The 27,353-nt window shown below is 37.5% G+C and overlaps 1 protein-coding gene across 11 annotated transcripts in view; it reads left to right on the forward strand.

The window, feature by feature from the left end:
- RBMS3 (RNA binding motif single stranded interacting protein 3) overlaps positions 1–27,353 on the forward strand; it is a gene marked incomplete at its 3' end in the record, with an annotated part of 716,065 nt that overhangs the window by 630,213 nt on the left and 58,499 nt on the right. For 8 of the 11 annotated variants that reach the window (XM_082415127.1, XM_082415131.1, XM_082415126.1 and 5 more), the window contains 2 exons: positions 14,519–14,629; positions 21,624–21,671. In XM_082415127.1, the coding sequence (XP_082271253.1) occupies positions 14,519–14,629; positions 21,624–21,671 (159 nt within the window). The remainder of the gene's footprint in view (positions 1–14,518; positions 14,630–21,623; positions 21,672–27,353) is intronic. The other 3 variants (XM_082415132.1, XM_082415129.1, XM_082415134.1) reach the window with 1 other exon arrangement.

The following is a 27,353-nucleotide window of genomic DNA, read 5'->3' on the forward strand; positions in this document are numbered from 1 at the left end:
CACCAAGACCACTGGATATTAATATTTGTTAGGCCTATCCTATGAGAAAACCATTGAATTATAATTAGATTTGGGTTTTTGAAAACATTTTATAAAATGCCCACCATAGTCAGAATAGGTAGGTGTGGGGTAGTCATGCTTGCTATTCCATTACCATGCAAATACTAAAAGCTATCAATTGAATGGTTGTTTCTGGGGTGCAGGCAAAATTCTTAGGAGGAATAACACAATACAGTATTACCAGTCAATTAACGACAGGCATGAATGAAAGAGCTAAGTGAGCTATGATTGACAATAGAAATGAACACATCTGAAATTACCACCAACTCTTCTTCAGAGATGAGCCATCCATCCCGAGAAACCTCAGCCTTTAAGGGCATTTTTGACCCTGATAACTAAGATAAACATTGAGTTATTTTTAGACACACTCTACTGTGTGTCTAATCTATAATTCTCTCTCATTTTTTAGAGCTATTTCCTTCTCACATTCAGCCTAGTGCTTGGTGATCTCAGGCTGTTTCCTAAGGGCCCATGGCCTCCTGCTGTAGCAAAACCTCCAGGCTTTCTCAACCTGGGTAACGCCTTAACTTATAGGGGAGACACACATCCTGGGCCTCACCTGTGACCCCAGGACTTGAGTGTGTTAGCAATCAGTCAGCCAACACTGTAGACAAACTGAAGACAGAAATTGACATGGTATTGCCAATGATGCTTACCTCTCTGGGAAATTGTAATGTCCTTGATCGCTTTGTCCACATTACATTTTTGAAACTTGGTTTTTCTTACATTTCATTAAAGTTATTTAACTACTAAACACTAAGTTTTTTCAGGGCAAGACATAAGAGTACCTCAGTAAGTATTAGTGAATGAATCGATTAATTAATGTTCTTGTTCCTAAACTCTAAATATCACCAAAATATCTTTTAAAAAGTTATTAAGGCTCTAACACTGCAGACATTTTGACAATATATACTGTAATTTAAGCAGTCCCCTTAATATCAGGAAGTGATATGATTCTTATACTAAAAGTTTTGCTTTGTCAGTTTCAAGCAAGCCAAGACAGACTTCTTAAAAAGCATAATAATTTTTGTTCCTAAAATATATTCTAATATCGGAGTGTAACTCTGCCACAGAGCGATTCAAGTTAATTGTCTGTCCATTTAAGAAATGATATCGTCTTTTCACAGCATTTCAAAGACTTGGATGAGTTGGGCTGTAAACATTTGCTCATGGGAACTTTATACAATCAAAGAAAAGAAATGAATGACTGATATGTACCTAGGCTAATTGAAGTGGTTCTGAGTCAACCAGATGTTTTCAGCTGAACCATGCCCACAGATGCTATTGCTTCATTATTCCTTAATCTGGGGATTACCCCAATTGGCTAGCCTGGTGACATTTGAGTGTTTCCAATAAGCTTTCCTCTCTTTTGTTACAAACTTTGTAAAGGGCTCTTATCTGGAGCCGGCCTATCTCCTGTCCTGGAAATGTTTTGAAGGAAGTTATCAGGGCTGTTTGTTTTTCCTGCTCTTGGATGTGGTCTTTGGTGAGGTCAGAAGAACGGAATGAGTGTTGCCACAGATGACACTGGGGCTGTTTCCACAGCTGGCTGCAGAGAGGGGGTGGGCAGACCCTCACAGATGAGTTAGCATGTGGAGGTAGATGATAGAAAACATCTGTCGCAACGGGAATGCGCAAAAACAAGGTCCCTTTGAAGATTGCCTTTGAATGATGAGGTGGGGGCTCTGCCTCCGTAGTGGAAATGAAGGATGTAGTTGTTGGCAGGCAGATGGCTTCGGGCCTGCTCTTGCATGAAATAAAGCAAACGTACGTGTTGAAAACCCCTGAGTAGTCAAATTGCCTGATTTTGCCAAACATTTATTTCCCCACCTATCGCACACACAATCTATGAGAAAGAGAAGGCATGCCAAAAGAAAAAGGTGGGAGTAAATCTAGGAGGAAAAACTGGTTATGAATATTTTCTCTTGAATAACTTTAAAACAATAGTATAATTTTAGCTGGTGATCAAAAAGTCAGAAAGATCCTTTTTGCTATAAGTTTATTTTAATGTATTTGCAGCCCCATGTTATCTTTTACAGAAGTTTTGAAAAGTAATATAAAGATGGTATATCATCAAGGTCCTATGATAACACTTCAAAATTTGAATACCAGTTAGTATATATAAAGACATATCTGTTTTCCTTCAGGGAGCAGTAGGAAATAATAAAACAAAAAACTTGGTGAACTATTTTTAAAAGAATAATACTAGTTTATTTTCTCACCCCAGCTACCTTCAAAAATAAATTAAATACAATGAAATTAGCATGTTTTTATTTCCTAAGTAAAGTTGCTATAGAAAGAAAAATTCTGACAATAGATTAGTCTGATAGCAAATAAATGCTGATGATTAGCAGATAAGAAATTTCTAGATCGCTTGTAACGTGACCCAAAGAGGTGCTACTGCCACTATCCCCCAAAACCACATTGCTGCAAACCATGAATTTATGCTGCTTCTGCCCCCGCCTGGATTGCAAAATGGATGCCACAGGCCCTGGCCACTTCTCATTCGCAATCATCTTCAAAATCTAAGTCCTTCACAGGTACTTCTGTCTAACACTAGTCATATATCTACATCTTACAGCGAGGGCGTCTAGGAAATGTAGGGTTTTGTGGAGCTTTTTTCAATTCTATATTGAAAAGGCAGGATTCACTTTGGGGGAAACTAATAATATGCCATGAGAGTATTAAAAAACAAATGTCTCGGGCTTCCCTGGTGACGCAGTGGTTGAGAGTCTGCCTGCTAATGCAGGGGACACGGGTTTGAGCCCTGGTCTGGGAGGATCCCACATACCACGGAGCAACTAGGCCCGTGAGCCACAACTACTGAGCCTGTGCGTCTGGAGCCTGTGCTCTGCAACGAGAGGCCACGATAGTGAGAGGCCCACACACCGCGATGAAGAGTGGCCCCCGCTTGCCGCAACTGGAGAAAGCCCTCGCACAGAAACGAAGACCCAACACAGCCATAAATAAATAAATAAATAAATAAATAAATAAATAAATAAATAAACCCAAAGTTTAAAAAAAAAAAAAAAGTCTCCATCCGTGACTGACGGAGGCACCACAGAAAGTAGCTGGATTAAGCCAATGAGGGATAACCTAGCTAGTAGCCCTGAACAGAAGAGAGAGGATCTGGAGACATTTATGATGTGGGATTGGCAAGACTTGACTGTGGTATTGTTATGTGTGATGAGGGAAAAGAAGGCAAGGATGGCTTCGAATTTTACGTATTATTCCAAGAATGGAACAGAGGAGAAAGAATATGCTCTGAGGAAAGAAAGAGAAAGAGAATGTTCAAAATGGGACATGGTAGTTTTGAGGTGCCTGAGATTCTAGGTTCAGTGAGCAGCTGGAAATTTGGGTTAAGAGTTCAGAAAAAAGGCCAAGACAACAAAGAACTTTTAAAAAACTTTCATTTTTAAACTACCTTTAGCACTTTTGACTAATTCCATAAGGACCTAGCAAGTAGTAATATTTTGGAATTTTACTTCTGACACCGAACCCCTTGTATGTAGTTGTGATATGTACATAGATGCTGACTCACTACTTTGCAAGGCATTCAGCATCTCTTCCAACACTTGCCTGCAATAGCCATTTCAGACTCATCAATGGACAAGACATTATTTGGAGAGAAATGGAGGTTTCAGTTTGAGGGTTGCCATGCAAATATGTCATAAGAAAAGAAAGGAAATTGTTTTGGAGAGGAGATTGTATGGATAAAGGCAGAAACCTTACGGAGACTATTGAGGAGATGAACTAAATATTACTGGCTGTTCGTGGTTATAACATATTTGCAGGAGGCATATTAACGTTACAAAGACTATTTGAAGCTGTGTGGCCCTCAAGTAGGAACCGAAAAGGGAATTAACAAAATGAGTAAGAAATACATGAAGAATTTCTTTAGAAGCAATGCAGTAGAATAATTACTCAGCTAGAGCCATGGCAGACATATAAAAAATAGAGCAAAGTTTCTCATACTTGACCTTGAATATGACTCACCTGGAAATCTTATCGAACTGCAGATTCTGATTCAGTGGGGCTGGGGCTGGACCAGAGATTCTACACTAGGCTCCCAGATGACACTATCTGTGCCTGGACCACACTATGAAGAGCAAGGTACTAGAGAGTTTAAGACCATTCTATTAAACAAAGAAAAAGTCACACCCACTGATATAGTAATCCTGTTTAGGAGAAATGGCAATAAAATCTAAGTGTAACTAAATTTCTAGCACAAATTATACAAAAAATAGAATACTGAAGAGTAGAAACATAAAGTTGGCTTTCATCTCATCTACTGGACGACTTTAGGTACATTAACTAACATCTCACATCCCTCAGAATATATCTTGGTTGGATGCTGCTAATATGTAACTTTTTTACCTTAGGATATGGCCATGCCACCAGGACGTATTTTATATCAGCGTTAGGTTACAAAACATTTCACCAACAGTGTATATACTAAGTTTGAGGCGTGTTAGTGACAGTAGTACTGATAGAAAGTGCACTTTAAAGGGAGTAAATCCCTTTTTGAATAGGGTCATGGCTTCATACCTATATCTTAGGTCTATTCAAGTTGGCAGCTTTAACCAGGCAAATTCCTAAAAATGTCTTAAAGGAGAAAACAGATAGCTCAGAAGTGTCCTCCGAGCGACCACAAAATAAAGTACATTTTGTAACAAATTGCAGGACAAGGAATAGTGGCTTTCCTAGTAATATCCAGAATCAAGGTGCCTTGTGACATATTTCGGTAATTTGCACTATAAACAATGGCCACAAGTAGGGTAACAGACAGCCTTTCTTCTTGATCACCCCTGTGATTTAAGAAATGACCTCCCAGGCCCCTTCACCAGTAGGATGCTGCAAGACCTTGAAAATGATGTGCAGCAGGGTTTTTTGGCTTATTTGTCAGCAAGGAGAAGTTTTTAACGAGAAGTTTTATGACAGCTCACAATCCTGAGCGCTAGTTAAAGCGAGACAAACATCTTACCAGACAAAAGACGCTGCCCATAAATATTCAGACCTCTGCTGGGAATCCTGTTTGCCTTATCGTTTGGAAGAAGACTGGCCTGGAATCCTGCTTCTGATGTGCATTTTAAACTTTCTGTACGTTAAAAATCTACTTGGAGGTATACAAAGTGATGGCTGTACAAGTGAATAAAGCATTTCTTCTCCATCACATGGCAAGGTTTGACAAGAATCTTAGGCAGATATATGGCTATTAAAGCAGTGTGTGGCATGTGAAAGCCCTTGTAAAAAAAGCTTATACTGTGATATATAAAGGAAATTTTGCAGCATTTGATTGGGTCCATGTAATTCTTGCATAAAATGGAAATCGTGCAGTGGATCAACCTTGGAGTTCCTTGGGTGGTGTGCAGCCCTTAGAATTAGAAGCCCAGAAATTCTCTTGGTAAATGGCAAGACTGTCCAGCTGGCAGTGGTCAGACATGAGCACTTTTAAAGGAAAGCAACTGAATGAATGGATTTTTAAGACCATGCTGTTGTCCAATCAAGAAAGTGCTTTTGTGATTTCAATTGAATCACCTTGTCCAGTTAAAACATAGAGTTGCTGTTATGTTTTTCATCTTTTTAAAGTCATGGCAGCCCTGTCAGATGAGCAAGTGCCCTTCACTCATTTAGAAATTCAGCACCACTACGACCCATTTCATGACAGACACTGTGCTGGGCTCTGAAACCCTTACAAAATAAAGTATCATGAATGGCACAATGAATTTAGAATTCAGGGGAGGAATAAAGTATAATCATGATCAGATATATGCCAAAAGCTAGGAGACAAGAGAGGAGCAAATGACCAACAACTTGGGTCAGACACAGGAGCTGTTCCCTAGAATGGAGCATTTGATAAGAATCTTAACACACACTTGCAAATCTGCTGGAGATGCCCGGGCAAAGACACCAAGAATGGGAGAGCAAGATGGGTCGGAGACAGTTGAGTAGTTCATTGTGCTGGAGGAGAGGCTTCATGTGGATGGGATTTAGATTAGAAGGGTAAATTGTAAGCCATGGGATCTTAATGGAACATGTGTACCATGCTCAAGGGGCCATCTTGGATCTACCTGCAGGGACCTTCTATTGGAGAATAATATGTGGAAATGAGTAGGAAGGCACAACCTCATGGGTGACCCTACTGCTCATTCAATCTAGATGGGACAAGCAGGAATGGAAACTATTTTGATCTTATAATTGATCATCCTATCTACCCTTATACTCAAATGTAACTTACAGTAGCCATTGGCTTATCAGTGCCAGTGTCCTAAACATGTGACATTTCCGCTATAAGACAATATTTTTCAAGATGCTAACTCAGTTGTAAGCGTGCAATCTAGGCTGTACTTTGGTAGAGAAGATAGTTTAACAACAGTTTCCTTTATATCCTGTCTTGGAACAAAAATTAAAGAAAATCAGTTTTGCTCATCTTTAAAGTGACAAGTGTATTTTTTTTTTTTAAGATAGGAAAATGGTTGGGAGCTGTTATCCGTATTGATAGTATAATTTTCTATTATGTAATATATGTGATGAGTAGATATCAGAGGCTTTTTTTGTTCTTAAAAAATAGGGAAGATGGTGAAATATAATGTGACTAACCCATTCATTTGATAAGTGCCACAGCTTAATGGTCCTTAATATTTATTTTTATTTTTCTCAAATCTCTTTTTAAAATATTTTTCTTATTAGAAAAATTATGGAGCCTTTTACATCATTTCCCTGCTCATGGAACTTCTTTTTTTTTAATCGAAGTATAGTTGATTTACAATGTTGTGTTAATTTCTGCTGTACAGCAAAGTGATTCAGTTATATGTATATATACATTCTTTTTTCATATTCTTTTCCATTATTGTTTATCATAGGATACTGAATATAGTTCTCTGTGTCATACAGTAGGACCTTGTTGTTTATCCATTCCATATATAATAGCTTACAAATCTCTTTAAACTGATTTTGGAACTGTGCAATGCACCTGGGTGAGGAAGCCATATACCACAGGGGCCCTGCAAATGGAGACAGAGGACTTAGGTTACACCATTAGTTTTCCCACACAAATAATGTGATTCCTTCACATCGTCTACCTCACACTGCATGGGTTTTTATGGCACATAGGTTTGTGTGTGGTGGATCTCGTGGCCGAGAGCCACACATTGATTACATGGTTGGAATGGGAGGTGATGAACGCAAATCCACCCTTTGTTGATGAAGACATAAGACTCTCTGAGGAGGCCCTGGGATCCTTCTGTGCACACTTAATATTTCCATTGTCTCAGCAATGATAATTTCTTTAAGTAGAAATATGAAAAGATTATATAGTAACCCACCTGCATGATGAAATTCCTTTTATAGTTTTAACCAGGTATAGGAGTTTAATGATAAAAGAACTAATTGGTCTACTACACATTCAGTCAACAAAACCATTTGAGCCTTGGGCCCCAAGGTCTTCAAAATGTCAACTCTTCCTCAATTCTGTAATATATTTAAAAGCCATTGTACTCGATTAGAATTCTAAAGAAGCTTGTTAAAACATCAAAAGTCACTGTTAAACAAATTTCTTAATTTTAAGCACAAAACTCTAAAGGATTCAATAAAGCATTGTTGAGAATAATCTATGTACCTGCTTTGGTACAAAATACTTCCATGTGACATATTTACTTAAATTCTCATTCAAAATGACACTCTTGTATAAATAAGCACTTAACCAGTAGTTGAAACCGTTATTCACAGTTGAATAAGCATGGTATATAATTAGGATTCTTTTAAAGGGGACTCCATGGTTAAAATGAATTTGGCTTTAGTGACTTTTAATATTACATATTTTTAATAAAGCACTTCCAATTAATGGCAACTGAACCCAAAAGCAACATGAAATTAAGAATGTTTATAAGACTGTAAGAAAAAACCCTCCGTTTTTACAGTTAATAGATATTCTCTCATTAGATAAACTACGTACAAAACTCTTCTAAATTTACCACATAACAATGGAAGATGCCCTGCTTCTAAACATGATACCCCAAACCCACAGGTACACACCTCTAGGTAGCAGTCCAAATATACCAATCAAATGTAATTTGTCTAAACTTAGAAAAGAGAAACCCAGCTCTAGTTAGCTGTGTTTCCAAAATAAATAGCAATATACATTTGAACTCTAAACTAACCATATAGGCACTATAAAGTTACATAATGTAAAGTCAATAATAGTCTTGCTTCCTTTCATTGATAAATTATATGATTTGGGCAATTGATTTAGATGTCAGGTGTTTAAGAAACTGGTTTATAGCATAAATATAATCTCAGTGTAGAATCTAAGGTCTGCTGTTAGTTGTGGGGAGCAGAGAGTGGATGGCTACTTTGTGCCATTTTCTAAGTACTGCAATTTCAAATCTTTCTCATTTTGTGTAACTGGAGCTTATGAATATATATTTGTGTATACCAGGATTTCTGAACCCTAGCACTAGTGTTTTTGGCTGGATAGTTCTTCGTTGTGGAGAATTGTCCTGTGTGTTGTAGAATATTCAGCAACCATGGCCTCTACACACGAGGTGTCAGTGACACCCCTTCCCCAGTTTGACAACTAAAAATGTCTCCAGACATTGACAAATCGCCCTTTTAGCCACTGCAGAATTACCCCTTGGTGAGGACCACTGGTGTATGCACATACACAAATACTTTTTATTTTGATAATTTCCATAAATATGCTATGGTGGCATTAGTAGAACTTTTTACATCAGGTGAATTTCAGATCTCATCTCTAAGGGTGTGGTGATTGAATATGTTAATAAATGCACACATACGTGAGCACAACCTTGGTTTTGAAACTGAACTGCCCTTTGTGAGAACAAGATTTTTCAGAATCTTTGGATTGCTTCCTTTTGACTATTAATCTCAAAATAACATTTGTAAGAACCTTTTGATTTGAGTTTTTCTCTTTCATCATTTTCCAACCAATATTTATGAAACATATATTACATGCCTCCTACTGTAGACAACACCATGACACTGTAAACAGACAGTTTGAACAAGCAAACGTGATTTCAGCCCTTCTAGAATGAACAATCAAAATTTTAAAAGTTGGTAAATGTTAGCCATTTTTAATTTTACTGAACAGTTTGTGGTGCTGATATATAAAATTAATTCACAAACACTGTTTCAAGTATCTACTGCATGTAATTCATAATTATAGGGATTACAAATATGTGTAAACATTACCCTCACCCTCTTGGAAGGTATATTGAAAGAAGCAAGTGGAGAATAATAAAGGGAAGGAAGGATAGGGGCTAACATGGGGTCCTCAAGGCAGCCTGGCTTCCACACCTGGTTATTCACCATTCTCCCAAGCCTCCAGTGTTTGTTGGAGATCATTCCAAATTGCTTCCAGAGTGGAAGTCATATCTTCCAGCTTTGCCACAGCTTTCTGGGTTTCAAATATATATTTTTTTTAAGACAGACCATCCTCTGCAAGTTGGACATTGATCAAGGTAGTTGAGGATTAATGAGTGTTTCTGAGGATGGGGAAATCTTTCCCAATCCTTTTTTATCTCTCCCTAGGCAGCCCTATGTAAACCTCACCAAGCACCCCTGCAAACAAGACAAAACCCAAGCCAACATCAACAAATGAAAAGATGAAACATCTCTACATACACAACATGGAGTGTCACACACTCATATAGCAGGGCACCGCATTTGGTTAGCTATTTCCCAAGTTAAGTGAAATAACTTTATGCCATTTATATGATGAAAACATCATTGCTACTGGAAAATCCGTTACACTAACTAGTTTACTTGTAAGGGTGTATCATTCTCTGTACGTCACATGTGCTAAAAATAGCCTGGTGTACACAAACTCCACTAGATATTTATTCTAGAAATATTAAAAACTGAGAAGCAGAAAACACACAGATGAGAAAGACAAATGACCTTAAACCACATTTTTTTAAGTCATGTTGAATGATTACTACTAACAAGTCCCATGGTTTTGCATAAGTGACCATAGCAAAAGAGCACAGTATGGGCTGCAAACATTTTTTTCTTTTTGGAAGAAACATAAAGATTTCTTTTTGTTTTTTTCTTATTTTTAATTTATTTTTTATTGAAGTATAGTTGAATTACAATGTTGTGTTAATTACTGCTGTACAGCAAAGTGACTCAGTTATACACATATATACATTCTTTTTCATATTCTTTTCCATTATGGTTTGTCACAAGATATTGAATACAGTTCCCTGTGCTATACAGCAGGACCTTGTTGTTTATCCCTCCTGTATATACCAGTTTGGGCTGCAAACATTTTGACCTGAGGCATCTAGATTGGACAAGAGGGAAAAAGAGGGTGATATTTCTTTTCCTTTTTTTCACTTATGTTATAATTTTCCTACCTTTTATTAATACTTTTACATTTCTGTGATTTCAGATTCAAGGCTCCCTTAGATTCCAAACAGGAAGGAATTTTAAATGTGCTCCAACACAAGCACACTGATCAAAAAGAAACATGTCAGATCATCAGACTGAGGCCTGAATTACTCAGATAATCACCCCATTTCAGCTCATCAAAAATGCAGGCTTGACCTCTTTGCCTTTTTAAACAAAATGTAATATAATTATTACACAAAGGCTCATACCCTATCACAAGATTGGTTTAAAACAAATAATTGAGAAACAGTATAAATAAAGTAAGACCAAGTATTTGTAACACTGACTTATACAATAGCCGTTTATAGACAGAGCACATGTCTCAAATTTAGGGGGCATCAGAATCATTTGGAGAGTTTATTAAAACACAGATTCCAATGCCCGAAGCCCAGAGAGTCTAATTTAAATTCTTGATCATATTTGGAGTGGCACTGGCCTAGAATGTTGACATTCACAGGAACATTCATACAGGTAATTCTCATTGTGGTCCATATCATGGCATTAATGTAGGTTTTAAACCATCTATGTGTGTTCTTGATGTGAGAGAGCCTTGCTGGTGTTTTCCTCAATTTGTCGATGATCCTGTATTTCTGTTAGAAAATTAAAATATCAATGAACTCTCCTAGACTTAACATTTCTTTCAAATATTGGCAGGAGGTTAACAACGCAGATGCTTTTGTGGCCTTAGGTCAGATATATTTATTCCACATCAATGATCTTTGGAAACTTTATCCAAAATCCTGTTGAAATTGTTTATTTCAGAATTAGGGCAAACGGCTCCACCCTATGACTCTTGAGTGTGAACAGCTTTGTTTTGCAGAGGCCGTGGCTAAAACAGACCAGACAGTCCCATCAGCTGCCTGGTCATTGTGCTTTTTAGCGGAATTACAGCATGTTACAGTATTTTTCTTTGCAGCTTAAACATTGAGCAAACCCAGATATCCGGAGATGCTAAAATGAAAAATCTGTTTCCTCTTGCTTTGCCATTTGCCAAGCGAACTCCGTCAGACAGCACATTCTATACCTTTTGAGTAAATGAAATTACCCTCTATGTGTTGGCAACATCTGTCACAAAACACTCTTCAGTCTATGGCTTAAATGCATCGGATAGGAAGGGCTTTGACAGTGTATTTAATGAGGCACGATTATAATTTTGCCTGAACAACCATAGATTTTTCTCTTCCTTTTTTGTTATTTTTTCTTTCTTTTTCCTCTCCCCCACACTGTTTCATGTCTTACACAATACAAAAGAGGTTCTGTAGCTGAACTGCAGTTGATGAACACAGTGACTGGCAAAGCCCGGTCTTGGTTGTAGATAACCAGCGCTTCAAACTCCCGAAGTTGTCTGTCCCTGGTAAAGTGCCATCAAGACAATGTGTTTCCCCAAGGGGTTCCTGTCTGCTATTTCCAACTTACTCACTGCTTGTAAGTTTCTTCCATCCCTTGAGATTCTTAAGAAATGTATGATCTTAATCATTTGTGGGAATCCTGTGTTTCTTGAACATTTTTACTAAATTTGAATAAGAATGTATGTCCTGATGTGTCTTCCCCCAAGAAGCCTTATTTCGTTGTTCATTTCATTCGCAATAGCTGGCCTGGTTAGGAATGTTTCTCTTACATTGTCTTCCACTCCGTGCCTAGCGCTGCTATTTCCAATGCTAAATGATGACACATCCCTCCCCCCACCACACACACACACACACACACACACACACACACACACACAGTCTTCCCTTTGATTGTCAGGTTTCTGGTTTATACACAGAAGCAGCGCTCACTCTGTGGCATCTGTAATCAAATGAGTCCCCAAGCACTTTCCATGAAAAGATTCTCTAAAGAGACCAGACGATCCTTCCGAAATTAATTCCAAATGCAGGCATTCAATCCTTCTATACTTATCATGCATAGATTTTGATTTGTCTGTCTGTCACAGGCTCACCTTCTCTCATTTACATATTACCACCCCCGAAAAAGACTTAAGACTACCTATCACACTGCTGGGGAGTGAGGTCACCCCTAGGGCATTGCGAAGAAAGTATCCTGGCCAAACACAATTTGGTCTTTATCTCTGATATATGATGAACAGTTCTTTATGTGACTAGGGCAATCTGATTAGAATTGTGGGGTTTCCGGGACTGTCACAAGTTAGCTGTGTGTCAGGACCTCTAGGGGCAAATATTCTAAGAAGATAGCCTAAATCTCAAGTTCAAGAAGAGTATTGAAGTGTTGCACCTGCTAAGGATTAGAATGTTGTGAAAGTGCCACATTTTGGCTAAAAAAAAAATGCTTCAGAACTTCTGTCTTAACTCTGAGATTATTCTGTAGTTTATCCCTAAGTGATTTAAGAAACGTCTCAGTTATTCTCAAAGTATTTACTGCTAGTTTGATATGACAAATACCTGAAATAAAGGCTAGTAATTTTTTTTTTTTAAGGAAAAAGGAAAGATGCTTTTGTTAAATTCAGGCAGCAGGAAGAAAAAGTGTTGTGTCTCTGAATTATAATTAAGTAAAAGCTTATCATGTCTCTCATTCAAGAAGCATTCTGATGAATGACAGTTTATGGAAGCATCAAAAAATTCAAGCAATGCAAATGCACAACTATGTCTATTTACAAGTTACAGATTATAAAATAACATACATGTTTTGATGGATTATAGCTCAAAAGTCCAAATGTCTTTGAGAACAAAGCTAGCTCTGTATATCAGTCATTTACAAATATATGGTTCAGTTTCTATTTTCCTTCCATATTGATGAGGAAGAGCCCACAAGGAGGGCTGAGTGACAGCCTGATCTTTTAACAGGTACAGTCAGGGAGCTGGATTTGGATAATAGCACGAGAAGCATTATCCTGAGCTAAGGCATTTTAGGACATATTTGCTTGTGGGTAATTAGTTTGGGTGCTGAGATCCTTCCATCCACATGAATCTGACTTATTTTTTTTTCTTCAAAATGTTTATTTATATGAAAAAAAGTCACATAGAAAAATAATGTTTACAGAAAAAAATAGCATTCAGATTCATAATCATTTTTCTACCACTAGGTATTTAAATGAGCTTCTGCCTTTATTACTATCTTTAAAATAAAACACTGGAATTACACAGTCTCAAAGATTCCATCCAACCCTAGCTTTTCAATTAAAAAAAAAAAAAAAAAAAAGATCTTTCCATTCTCTAAGTTAGTCAATTAAGGTGGAATAGTAGGATAGTGGAAAGGAAAAGGAAGGGAAGGGTAGTATGGCCTGGCTCCAGGCTTCATGGGCCATGTGACACTTTGTATATGGACAGAATCTTTTTTTTATGTCTATTATTTCTTGCATTTCCAACAGTTATGATAAATCAAAAAGCATATTCTAGAAGTAGGCCTTTCCATGATGAAACACTTGATATTTTTGCATTTAAAAAATTTTCAGTGCTGTTTCATTTGACCAGCATTTAGCAGAGTTCAGTATCCTCTAGGCTTGTGTCAAAAGCACAGATAGAAAGAAGGTAGGTCAAAAGGTTAGGAGGAAAAAATATGGGAAATAGTAGCTTTGATTTTTATAACATTTGTGTTAGATTTTAATATGTTCTTTAAAGGTATCCCATCAAGAAACCCATCTGGACCAGCCTTATCCCCCTGGGGGAAGGTTGTATTGAGGTGATCAAGAATTATCTGTATAAATCCTGGGTAAATGACAAAAACAGAAGTTTTACTCAATATCAAGAACAATTAGAGAATTTCCATAGTATTTATATTTTTCAGTCAGAGAAGTTTGTATGTAGAACAGTGAGAGAGGATATATCTGATGTCTTAGAATACATTCTACATTGAATATTGGAAGTATAAATGACAGTGACAGATAAATCACATCAGAGATAAAAGTCGCTAATGTTACATATTTAGACAGGCACAAAATGACATGAATGGATGTAAAAATCACACATGGCTCGTTAGCCTTTTTAGTGAGAAGTAAGCACGTATGATGTTGACACAGTTTACTGTGCTTATTTTTTTTAAGTTTCCTTCATTGTGGAACATGTTTTCAGATGGACGTTGTGTGTGCTTATAGGGTGCTGTGATTACGCCAACAATGGACCATCCTATGTCAATGCAGCCAGCAAACATGATGGGCCCCCTGACACAACAGATGAATCACCTTTCGTTGGGCACAACAGGAACGGTGAGTTGAAGAGTTTGTTTCCTTTTGTTTTCTTGGACTTCATCAATATAAGGTGCAATACTCGCTGTTCTTACTGGCATCATCAGCAGAACTGGTTCTGCACCACTGACTAACATGCCTTTTAGGTCCCACTGTGAATAAACTGCCCTCTGCATGCACAGTTCCAGGGCACATTTACTCGCATTGACGAGGCTGAAGGTTCTACCGCATTGCATTTAAATTTGTGTTACTTCTGGTTCCTATGATGCAATGCACCAGGTGTGTCTATTTTAGACCTTGTAACTTAATACACTTGAGCCTAGTTTTTCTTTCCCAGATATTTACCACTTCAGCTCACAGCATCCCCAGGTTATTCACAAGACAGGGGTCCAACCTTGATTATGACTAATATTCAGGGCTTTTTATTTACTTTCAATGTTTAAAGCAACAAAAAGTAATTGAGAACCTCACATAATCAACTTATTCTAATCTTTCTTTTGAATATGTCAACATAGATGATGTTCAAAAAAGGAAAGGAATCTAATGTACCTGATTTTTTTTATAGATAGGGATGTTTTTGATTAGCCATTATTTTTCCTTAGGGCACAAAAGTATATTCAGAAATGCCCATTGCAGCCTTGCTTTTATATCAACAAGGCAGTTGAAATCATTGGCAAACCTTTGTTTTTTAAAAAATCTTTTCAAAGACAGTTCCCCAAATGGTCAGGAGGGCAAATGTCTAATACAACATGGAATACTGCAACTTTATTAATTATAGAGAACAATGAAAAATGTCAAAACCAATATCCCATGTGACAGTTTTTATTTTTCATAAATGTTAATGTAGATAATTTTGTCATTTTTAAAGATGGAGAGAGGAAAACATGTATCTTCTTCTGAGTGAGACAGCTTTGATACTATAGAAAGCCTGATGGAGCCCTATTGCTTCTGTCTGTCCTTAGGAAGATAACATCTCCTGGTCTCAATGCCCCTCTCCATCCAGTTGAAGTAATGAACATGGAGATCTATGGGACCCCTTCAACCATATGCCTCTAATGACTTTATGCCTATATGTCTCATAGTCACCACTACTGTGATTCTTCTCAGTTATGCTGGCAACATCTCCAAACATCTAAGTACACTAGGTACATTAGCTGTATATTGGAGATTTTACCTTAAAGCAATGGTTTGCTTGCTACATAGATGTGTTGACTCACAGGCTTTTGAGGATTTAAGAATTTTCTGACATGTTCACTGAGGTCTCAGTAATCTGCTCTAAATAGGAGGAAAGTCTATATACCTAATGGAAAGAGTCCCATTGTTTCAATAAAGAAAGTTAGTTTTATGAGCATAAACAAAGTACCCATCTAGAAGGCCTCAGTTGCTGAACCTATAAAAAGCAGTTGATGATACCTATGTGTCTGAAAGCTTAGACTAGATCAAATGATTCTTTAGGTCTCTGAACTAGACTTTTAAAAGTCATGTGTAAGACTATGTTTAATTTTACAGTGTGGTACAGCTAATTTTCATTAGAATTTGAAGATACTATTTCTATAGCTTTTAGCAATGTGTGAAGATTACCTGTAGTCACTTTTCTCATTTATTAATAAAGCAGATCCCAGGACAATATTGGAAGGCTTGAAGTTTCTCATGTCCCACTACTGATTTCCCTTTATATCTGCTTTCCCCTACTTAAATGATCACAAATTATGAATAAATGAAGTAATGCACTTTTACTGTATTGAATGACAATTTGTAATCCGATAAAGGAGGGAGTTCTAAGGCAAAGCATAAAAAGAAACACTTTATAAATTCTACTCATTTGAATCAAAAGCAAAGCCAGCTGACTTACTGGAATTCAAATTTGGAGGAAACTAGGAAAAATATGACCTAAGTTAATTGAGAATATGACTGAATCCTTTAAGAAATTGAAAAATAAGCTCAATTATATAGAACAGTATCAATAAGAAATACTTATTGATTCAATAATGTCTATTATGACTAGTGTTTGAGCATTTTCAAAAAGGATACATTTATACAAGACCACAAATTTTGCCCAGCTGGTAATAGCCAAATTATTCAATAATGATATATCCCCTTTTCTTTCTCAGAAAGCAAAAGTTTTAAGCATGTGGCTTGTATTTAACATCAAATTTCTTCTAGCTTTTTTAAAAATTATTTTCCTCCTTCACATTTGTACTAATGCTTAAAAACATTATAAGCTTTATGTAAATTGATGTTTTGCAAAGGTTTAAAGTTTCATAAGGTTCTGAAAAGGCAGAGAGAAAAGAGTATTAATTTGTAGATTTATTCAACAAAATATCACTGACAATGTTGAGTGTCCAGCAGGAAGTTATACTTTTTTCTTAAACTGTCACTCTTACACTTTGATATAATATCATAGATTCATTTTATCTGAATTTTTGATTGGCATTTGGAGTGGCTCTTATTGATTCTTTTGATTCTTTTAATCAGATTTCACCACCTTATTAGATCTTTTCAACACACTTTATCCATTGCTGGGAAGGTGGCCTGGTATCATGGAAAGAACAGTGGGTGTTGAATTTGAGTTTAAAGCCTGGTTCTGCCCCCTTATTAGCTGTGCATGTTTAGGCAGGTTACTTGACCTCTCTGAACTTTTATTTCCTCTTTTGCAAAGTGGGAAAAGTAATGTTTATATCCCAGGGGTGTTGTGAGTGTTAATGGCATGAGATATGGAAACCTTCCAGTTTTTCAAGATAAGCTACTTGGATTTTAATGGGAAATCTCCCTATGTTTGAATATTGGACCCAATTTTCCTAAGAGCTGTCAGTTTGTGACTCCTGCCCAAGGTTTTCCTGGTCCTCCTCTGATCTCTCTGGCCATTGCTTCTTTTCTTTCTTAGGCTGCTAAATAAGTTTTTAAACTTACTTCTCATTCATACATGATTTCCTTAACAAGCTCCTCCACTTCGATGGTTTTGAACTCTGCCTTCTATGCCGAAGACTCTTATATCTGAGTCCTCAGGGCTAACCTTGTCTTAGAATTTTAGACCATTTTAGAATTTTAGTCATTTGTCCAACCACTTGCTAAATATTTCCACGTTGACTCTCCCTCTGACATCTCGAAGTCAACACGACCCAAACTAATCTCATGAGCTTCCCAAGCTTTCTCCCCACTGACCCTTCCTCTTATAGGGTCCTGCTCCTGTTCCCTCTCAAGCTGACCCCATGACCACTCACCCGGGGAGTCCAACACTACACTTAGGACCCAGTGTAGACCCTTTCCTTCTCAATTCCCACCACATACAGTTACTATTCAAGTCCCATAGACATCTGGCAAATACATCCCTTCCTTCATATTCTAGAGTCTCTTCCCTGGGCCTCATTTGATTAACTGTAATAGTCCCCTAACTGTTCTTCCTGTTTCCCACCTCAATTTACTCCAGTCTGTTCCCCGCCATATTGCCACAGCCAGTCAGTCTAAAACTCTCAGACCATGTCTCTCTCCTACTATAATTTTCCAGAGGCTTTCAGACATCTGAGCTCACTGAAATTCTGCAAAACAAGGAGTGAACAAGTCAAGATTAAGACAGGAACCTCAAGTCCAGAAATAGTTTCCAAGGGCAGAGCAGAGAGATCCAGGGAATAACCAAAGTAAGCAGGGTTCAGGGCTAATGGGTCCTGGAGCTAGATTAGAATTTTGCATCTTCAGAAGGGGTGCCTTAGGTCATACGCTATGTCCCGCTTTCTTTTCTAAGATCCCTGAGTAAAGGAAGTGTACAGAGCCAAAGCCTCTTTTTCATCTTCATAAAATTAGATGTATTTGGTCCCCCATGACCCCACATTTTGAAAGGGATGCCTTGTAGGTTAATTAACCATTCTTTGCCACCTCAAATGTTTATCGTTCAATTCTTTACCTATTTTTAAGCTGGACAGAATCTGCAGGGCTTAAAAGAAATGAATTTTATGCAAGCAGTATAACGGTTTTATTCCAGGGCTCTGCTGACCTTGAAGAAGTTTCTAGCTTTTCTGCTTTTGTTTATTTTTTGTCACAGGATTCCCTCAAGGACCAAAGCCCTATTATCCATAATTTCTTATCAGTCTATTGTAAGCTTTAGCAGAAACCACTGGGGATTTTACTGTGTTATGAGAACCTCCAAATTGCATGACAATCTGGTTTTACAAGTTTCTTATCTCCTTTTCATTTGTTCAGTTGGTGGTCACCAGTGGCTTACAATGTCACCAGATTCTGTTGAAAGAAATAAAAAGTTTTTGTTCTGCAGCCTCCTTATCTGCAGTTCTGTTTGTGTCTCCAGACCACTGGTGATTTGTGACATCATTGGATTCTGGTGGTGTAACCATAGCCGCTCACAGAGATAATCTTGTAATTGTTCTTGACTTGTTCAACATAGTTCTCTCACAGTTTTCAGTAGCACCATCCCTCCTGTATTGCTTTGAAATTCTGATGGCATCAGGTGAAAATCCTGAATTATTCATTTTGCTTAGAGATTGTCTATTTTCAGCTATTATCCAGGAATATAAGTATTAAGACAGAGTGATAAAAACCAATACACGATGTTAAATGGACTCATGATTAGGAAACAGTATCATAAATTCATAAGTGGTCATGAGTACATCTCCTGAAATGTTTTTTCAGGAAAAAGTATCAATCAATTAAAAATGATTAAATACAAGAAACAAAATATAGATGAAAGGGAATAGTTTTTTTAAATTTATTTAGTCTTGTTGTAAGATAAGTGAATTTTTGAAGTTAGTCTTACAATATAAACAATAAACAAGTAGGCGTTAAGTGAAAGTCTAGTATTATGAAAGTTTATTTGCAAATAGTAAGCTTTTGCTGTTTAAAAAATAGATTCTGAATTCCAATAAATTAGCAAAAAATACAAAAGTCCCAATGTATAAAATGCCAAAGAACATGAACAGATAGTTGATAAAGGAGGAAATAGAAAGCCAAAAAACATATGAAAAATGATCAACTTAACAGTAAATTAATCTAATACACACACAGACACACACATGTAACCCATTAAATAAAGTTATTAAAATAATACACATTGCTGATGAAGGTGTGGGGAGATATACATTCTCAAGCATGGATAGTGTGATGGTAGGAATCCAAATTTGTGAAAGTGTCAACTGGATAGCAGGGTGGACCTGCAAGACATTTCAAAAATAGCTCTATTCCCCGACCAAATAGTTATAGCTTTGAAGACCTATTCTCTGGAAATATTCTAGAATAACAGAAAATATATCTTAAAAATATTCAGCCCAGTATTCTTTATAATGTCTAATAAGGAAGATTAAATAAGTCATAATCCATCCATAAACTAGAATGTAATGCAGCATGAAGTTGTAAGTGTATAAAATAATTAGGAAGGGATTAACTATCATGTTAAATCAAAAGAGCAGGATGTAAATTTGCATGTGTGGAGTATCGTATCAACTATGAAAAAATATTTATGAAATAAGGCTGTAACAAGTACAAACAAGTGTGATGGTTTCTAGATGATGGGATTAGGGATAATTTCTATTTTAATCATGGTACTTTTCTACATTCTCCAAGAATTCAACAATGAGCATGATTTTTTATAAATTTTAAAATGTTATAAATATATTCTTGGAAAATGACTAGTGTCACGGTCTTGTTTGTTTATTATTGTAGTAATAATGTGTGCTTAGTTTTTTAAAAGATAATCAGAATTACTACCAGTATTAATGAAATATTTGGAGACCCCTTGAAAATGATTTTATATATTCTAGATTTGGGGATTATAATCAAGTCACTAGTTCACATACCTGTTGTGAGAAACAGAATAACTTATGCCTAAGGTTTACTTGCATTTGAATCTTTGATCAATGCTTGCTTGGCTGGCCTTGCATTGTTCAAGTTCTAATCTGTCTTTTCACACACCGTTCACTCATGGGAGAGTGATCAACATTGTCCTTTTGTGGCAAGGAGATGAAACGGAGAAATTTGTGATAGTCCACATTAAGTTACCAAGTAGGTGGAAGAGTGAAGTTTGAGGTTTTAGTTTTTAAAATGGAATAATGATCATACGAATGGAATGAGGGTCATGCAAAAGCATCCTTTTAACCATGTTTGGGCAGTTTATTTGAATATGAGCAATACCCGGTCCCTTTTACACAGTTTACCCCTCCAAGGGGAGCTGGAACTAGATTAGAACTTTCCATTTTTAGAAGTCGGTCCATGTCCCACTTTCCTTTTTTAGATCCCTGGCTAAAGAAATGATATTAAGCCAAAGCCTCTTTTTCATCTTTAAAAAAGCAGTTATATTTGGTCCCACGTCACCCCAACTTTTGAAATGGATGTCATGTTGTTTAATTAACCTCGATCTACAATTTGCCACCTCCGATTTTATGACAGACACTTTGGAAAAAGACAGCAGCCATCTGTTGAATAGATTCTGTTCTATTGATCTGTGTCCTCACGATACCAGCACACGAAGCTCCTTGGCCTCGACCACTGGGGACAGAGCCCGAGATGAGTGGTCAATAACAAAATTCTAGCTTCAAAACATGTCAGCCTCCATAGAATTTGGGAATGTGCAAATTTTTCATTTATCTCTTTTGAAATTGTAGTTATTTCTTTTGTTCTCCAGGACTGGGGTTTCGTATTGCACTTTGGTCCCCTTCCTGACGGGCCACTTTGTAGAACTTTTGTGTCAGCCAAAGAGGGTACATATTGCAAGTTGATGACCCAAGGGAGGGACCAAAGTTATGAAAGATGAGGAAGATGACAATACTCTGGGACAGATGATGCTGTCCTCGCGGGTCACACGGGGCCTAACGACACGTCCAGAGTGGTGGTTGTGGGGACCGTTGTGTCAACTGTCAACTGTCAAGGGGTCATAGTGCCTCCTTGAGTGCTTGAAGGCAGGAGCCTTAGGTACCATGTGACATACAGTGGGCACTTCCAAGTTTTAGAGCTAAAATTCTATTTTATTTTCTTTTGTACTTCATTGCATTCTTTCTCATGCTCTTTTCATTCAAAGATTCAGTCCCAAGACAGGATTATGATACTCCACCAGCTGTTGTGTCAGGTAGGAAAATTCTAATTCCTTTAAGACTTGATTGGATGGGAGAGAGGGAGCTTGCCTGGTTTTTCTCCAAAACTCTTTAAAGCAGTGATTCTCAAACAGTGATTCTAAGCAGGCATTTCAATTTCAGTTCCGGGGTGGGGGTTTAGCATATGTGGTTCAAAAAAGGATATTTAATATTCCAATCCAGTTTTGTGTATGGAAAATAAATGTGTTGCTTTTGAAATAAAAAGTAAAAGCTCAAAGACTTTTGGTCTATGAAGGATACACAGAAAATTGAGTCTATGTTCTGTGTATCAGTAATTCTTAGTGTTGGAAGCGTTCATTAGACTTTCTGGGAAATTGGAGAAGGATACTTGTGTTTATCGAAAGAGGGCACAGATGAATAAAAGTAGTTTGAGAAGCACTGCTTTAGAGACCGGAATTCCTCTGAAATCAGAAAATCATCCCATTTTGCTTGCTCTGCACCCACCATAGTGTCTGACACATAGTAGGTACTCGATATAATTGTTGAATGAATCAAAACTTCAAATTTGTTCCAAAAATGGTGTTTTGGATATTGAAAGAAAATCTGCCAATGTTCCATTTGTACAACAAAGTGGCAGAGGTTGGTTTGAGAATTCGTTAGTGTCTCGAGCAATTTAATTAGCAATATTGAAGTAGTTTCATAAAATACAGTGGTGCAGTTTGTCACAGAGTATACATATGTGAAGACATGAGTTTTAATTTTGAACAGCACGGATCTTCTTGTGCTCTCGTCTTGATTTTGCATTTTGGTTTCTTGCAAAGAGGAAAATGGGCACAAGTTTTCATTTTTGTTGATTTTAACTAAATAAAATACTGGCAGCATGAAGGGCTTTGAACTCTTTAATCCTTTGATGTGTCAGATGATGAGGACATAAAATCTAAACCAAGAAAGGGCACTGGAGAGAGAGCAAGAGACAAAGGCCAGAAACAGAATGGGAGAGCCCAGAGAGCAGCAGAGTCTGGCAACCGAATGATGGTTTTCAAGCAGAGAACATCGTGTTCTTGGGCCACCTGGTTTGCTTGACCCAGCATCTTCAGGGTAATCCTTTTCTCATGTCTTGTGGACTTGTTTAATTATGCTCATGGCTGAATACTCCTCTTAGAAGTTCACTTGAGAAGCAATGAGTTAGCTTTCAGCTGTGAAGTTACTTTGGTCCTCCTGGAAATCTCTATAAGTTGTCATTAATGAAAATACCACTTATCTTTCCCCAACGTGTATTACCTGTCATATCTTCATGTGCCTGTTTTATTTAGGATATGGGACTCCTGGGAAGATGCTTTCTTTAACATATGTAGCCTTTACTTTGTTTACCATGTGGCATCTTTGTTTAACAAGAGGCATCTATTCTTAATAATTTGCCAATATTGATAATAATGAAAGACACAAAATAGAACTTTCTTTCAACTAGGTTTTCTGATTTCACTTTCAAGAACACAATGGAAAAAGCAATGAAAACATTAAAAGCACTTACTAGATGTGTGTCATGGGTCAGGCTCTACACAAATCAGTGGTGGCAGAACATCTGGTGGCAAATCTGGACTCAGAGTTCCCACCTAATTCCATAGTCAGGCGCCACTGAGAGTCCTTGAGCAGATAAATGACTTGATCAAAGCAGTGCTTTGAGAAACTTAATCTGGCAGTTTGGTGTGTGCTTGAGGAATAAGACACAGTAATTACGTAGAACATTTAGAAAGCTCAAATATGATATCACTAAATTAAAATAAGTGCTAAGACCCCAGTGGAATACAAAGGGACTAAAATAGAAGTGACAGGAAAAATAACACTTTGGGAGATTTTACAGTTGTTTGTTCCCCTTACAAGATTGGGTTGGTGGTTTGACATCTTATAAATTTGCACAGACTTCTTTGGCCTCTTTAGTCCATCTCTAAATGAAAATAGACTTGCCTTCCTAAAATGTTTGTGACTTATCTGGTGGGCACAACTTGAATGACATTTGAAAAAATAACATATCCTTTGCCAAACCCTTGATCAGATCAGGAAAGTGAAACAGGCATAAAGTGTTGTGATATCCTCTTCTCATGTCTCCCAATATGCCAGTGTTGGACAACTCCAATAGTAATCGATTCTTGGCCATTGTAGGAGCCAACTAAACTGCCATGATGTATCGGAGTTTGAGATATCTCCGTGGTAATCTACAGAAACAAAACCCAACCTAATTCTGTTCGATCAATATATCAAACATTTTTTGACCACCCTCTGAGTGCTGGGCACAACACTGAAGTACTAGAGATACAAAGATGAATAGAAAATGGACCATTGGTTAAAAAATATATATGATGGTCTAAATTAATGTTGTTGTTGTTGATGATGATGATGTTGAAATGTATAAAGTATGGAGGAACTAAAATTTAGAATCTACGATGAAGATTGGGAACCCTCAGGAATAAAGTGAATTCTGAGCTTGATGTGGAAGGATGAATATGAGTTTACCAGTTGGACAAGAGTGGGAAATGTACATGAGGTGAATGGGACAGGAAATGAAATTCTATGGGGTGATTAGATGACAGCAAGTTATTTGGTATTCTTGGGGCAAAACATCACGATGGCAGACACTGAAGGTGACCTCAGGGTAATCAGGGTAAATCTGATTTTAGGCAAGAACTCTTTCCTCTTTGAGCCACATGCCACCTTGTTCTTTTAGTTATTCAAATAGTATTTATTGGGATCACACTTTGTGGCAATCACTGTGTCGGGTGCCAGGGATACAACTTCCTTCTAAGAACCTAGGGTCCAATTAGGAAGTTAGGCACAAACAAGTGATTACAAGTTTGTAAAATCTTCAATAAGATGCCTGAGTTCAGAATCTACTGTGTCACTGGCTAGTTGTGGAACCTTGGGAAAATTATGTAACTTCTCTGTAGCTTGGATTATTTATCTGAGGAAATATTAATTACCTCGTAAGGTTGTTGTGAGCATAGATGAGTTAAGATATGTAACCTGCTTAGCACAGGTTCTGGCATCAAATAAGTGCTCAAATGTTATTAGCAACAGCTATGCTAATCATCCTTGTTACAAGGTGCTATTGGGGACACAAAGAGAAAACTGACCCACGGTAGGAGTCAGAGAAAGTGGAAGAAACCTCTGAATGGAGACATAAGGACACGTGGGAATTAGCCAAGTGAAAAATAAGTTGGAGGGGGTAGTTTCAGACTAACAGGGCAGCATGTACAAAGCTGATGGGTAGCAGGATATGGCAAATTTGGGGAACTACAGATGGTTCAATAGGACAGGGATGCATAAAGAGAGATGAGAGTAGAGAAAACGATCCTGGACAAATAAGATGGAGCAATGTCACCAGCTATGGTAGCTGGGACTCCATCCTGCTGGCAATAGATGTAAACTAAAAAGTTTAACTTGGAGAGTGACATGATCACTCTGGATATAGGTGAAGAATGCACTGGAGAGAGACAGAACTGGAAAACGGGGACCAGGACTCAGGAGTTCAAGCACAAAATCAAGTTGGCATGTGCCCAAGGTGTGCAAATAAGAATGGAGAGTTGACAAATTTGACAAATTTGAAAGAGGTAGAATACACAGGACTTAGTAACTCACTGGATGTCAGAGTAGAAGGAGAGGAAAGAGTTAAAGGTAGCTCTTAAGTTCCTAGCACTCAATGGCCTGAGGTGTCATTTGCTGAGCTCTGAACCAGAGGAAAGAGAATCAAATTTGGCAGGAAAGAGTTTGAGTGCAGTGTTGTACACGTTGAGTTTGAGATGTCTGTGAGGCATCCAAATAGAGATAATCAATAAATATTTGGATGTCTGTTTTTGGAGCTCGTAAGACAGCTCTTAGGTAGAAATGGATTTTGGAGTCATCGTCATGGAATTAACTCATGTCACCCAGAAAATGTGCTTCGAGTGAAGAGAAGTAGGCCGATCCTTGAAAATAAAGAATGGGCAGAAAAAGGAACCTAAAGTAAAGATTGGAAAAGATAACTATAGACATAAAAGGAAAATCAAGAGTGTGAAGTTTCCAAAGACGCCAAAGCAAGAGAGGGTTTCAAGAGAGGCCAGTCTATTAACATAAGTTTTGAAAAGAAGCCATTGGATTTCGTGACACAGAGGTCACTAGCCACTCTGATAGGGCAGTTTTAGGGGGAAGAGCAAGACAGTGAATGTCCTATGACAAAGTGGATGTAAAAATTGTCAGACCTAACAAAATTGGCTTTGAAGAGGAGAGACGATAATAACAGAAAATGAATGGAGAAGGGAACTGATCGATTGACTAATTTTTTTTTTAAGATGGGAAATGTTTGGTCATGATAGGAAGAAGCCAGGAAAGAGTTCTAATGGTTGAAGATGTAATTCATACAGGGGATGACTGATAGAACAAGGTCACTGAGGAAGCCAGACATCTCCTCTAGGAATGCAGGAGGACAGGAGGAAAGGACAGTGCACCTGCATGTAAGTTTGTAAGCATACGAGTAGGAAGTCAAATGTAGGGTTTCCTACATGATAAATACTTTTTTTGTTTGTTTGTTTTAATTTTTTTAATTGAAGTATAGTTGATTTACAATGTTGTGTTAATTTCTGCTGTACGGTATAGTGATTCAGTTATACATATATATATATACATGTATATATTCATGTATATATGCATGTATATCCTGTGATAAAACATCACAGTATATTGAATATAGTTCCCTGTGCTGTACAGTAGGACCTTGCTGTTTATCCATCCTATATATAATAGTTTGCCTCTGCTAATCCCAACCTCCCACTCCATCCCTGCCCCCAACCCCCTCCCCCTTGGCAGCCACAAGTCTGTTCTCTATGTCTGTGAGTCTGTTTCTGTTTCATAGATAAGTTCATTTGTGTCTCATTTTAGATTCCACATATAAGTGATATCATATGACATTTGTCTTTCTCTGTCTGACTTACTTCACTTAGTATGATCATCTCTATGATACTACTTGTTTTTGTGTGTGTCTGTGTGAAGTATTAAGTGCCATCTTCTGAGAGTGAGTGGGAATGGCATGGTAAGGGACTGAAGGAGAACAGAGATTTGGAAAAAGAAAGCCAACTAGCAATACACAGGAAGCTTGAGGGGCAGCCCTGGGGGGCCATTGGAAGCTACAGACTATGGATTTTTGTTATACCAGTCTGTGAGGATGTTTGATTTTTCACTGTAGTGATCAGTAGCCAAGAAGGCACACAGGTGGATTAATCCAGGGCTAAGGTTTCACTGAGTGGAGTGAGAAAAGGGGCAATGTGTGCTGAGATTGGCAAGAGAGTTACTGAGTGACAAACTAGTTTCCAGGATGGATAGAAAAAGAAAAGAAGGCAGAAGAGTGTGGGCGAAAAGGAGAAAGCAAGGAAGATAGATACTAGAGGTCTCAACAAGGCGTACGAAATGGTCAGAAGTACAATACTTAGATTTAAGAATGTGGATAATGAACTAATATTTCTCAGCAAAGTCAAGGTCATGGGAGCAGACGGCCAAAGTGGACTTGAGGTGAAGGTGACGGAGGTTAAGGAAGTTCATCAATATGAGCATAAGAAAGTGCTATTTCAGTGGGGTATTTTTGTACATCTAGATTTTGTTTTGTTGATTTGGTTTTTGACACTAATAAGATGTGGGCTAATCATCAGGAATAATGTCCCCAATAGAGGGGATCACTGATAGAACATATTTCT

Source organism: Balaenoptera physalus, assembly GCF_965194825.1.
Source record: "Balaenoptera physalus genome assembly, chromosome: 11".
NCBI lineage: Eukaryota > Metazoa > Chordata > Mammalia > Artiodactyla > Balaenopteridae > Balaenoptera > Balaenoptera physalus.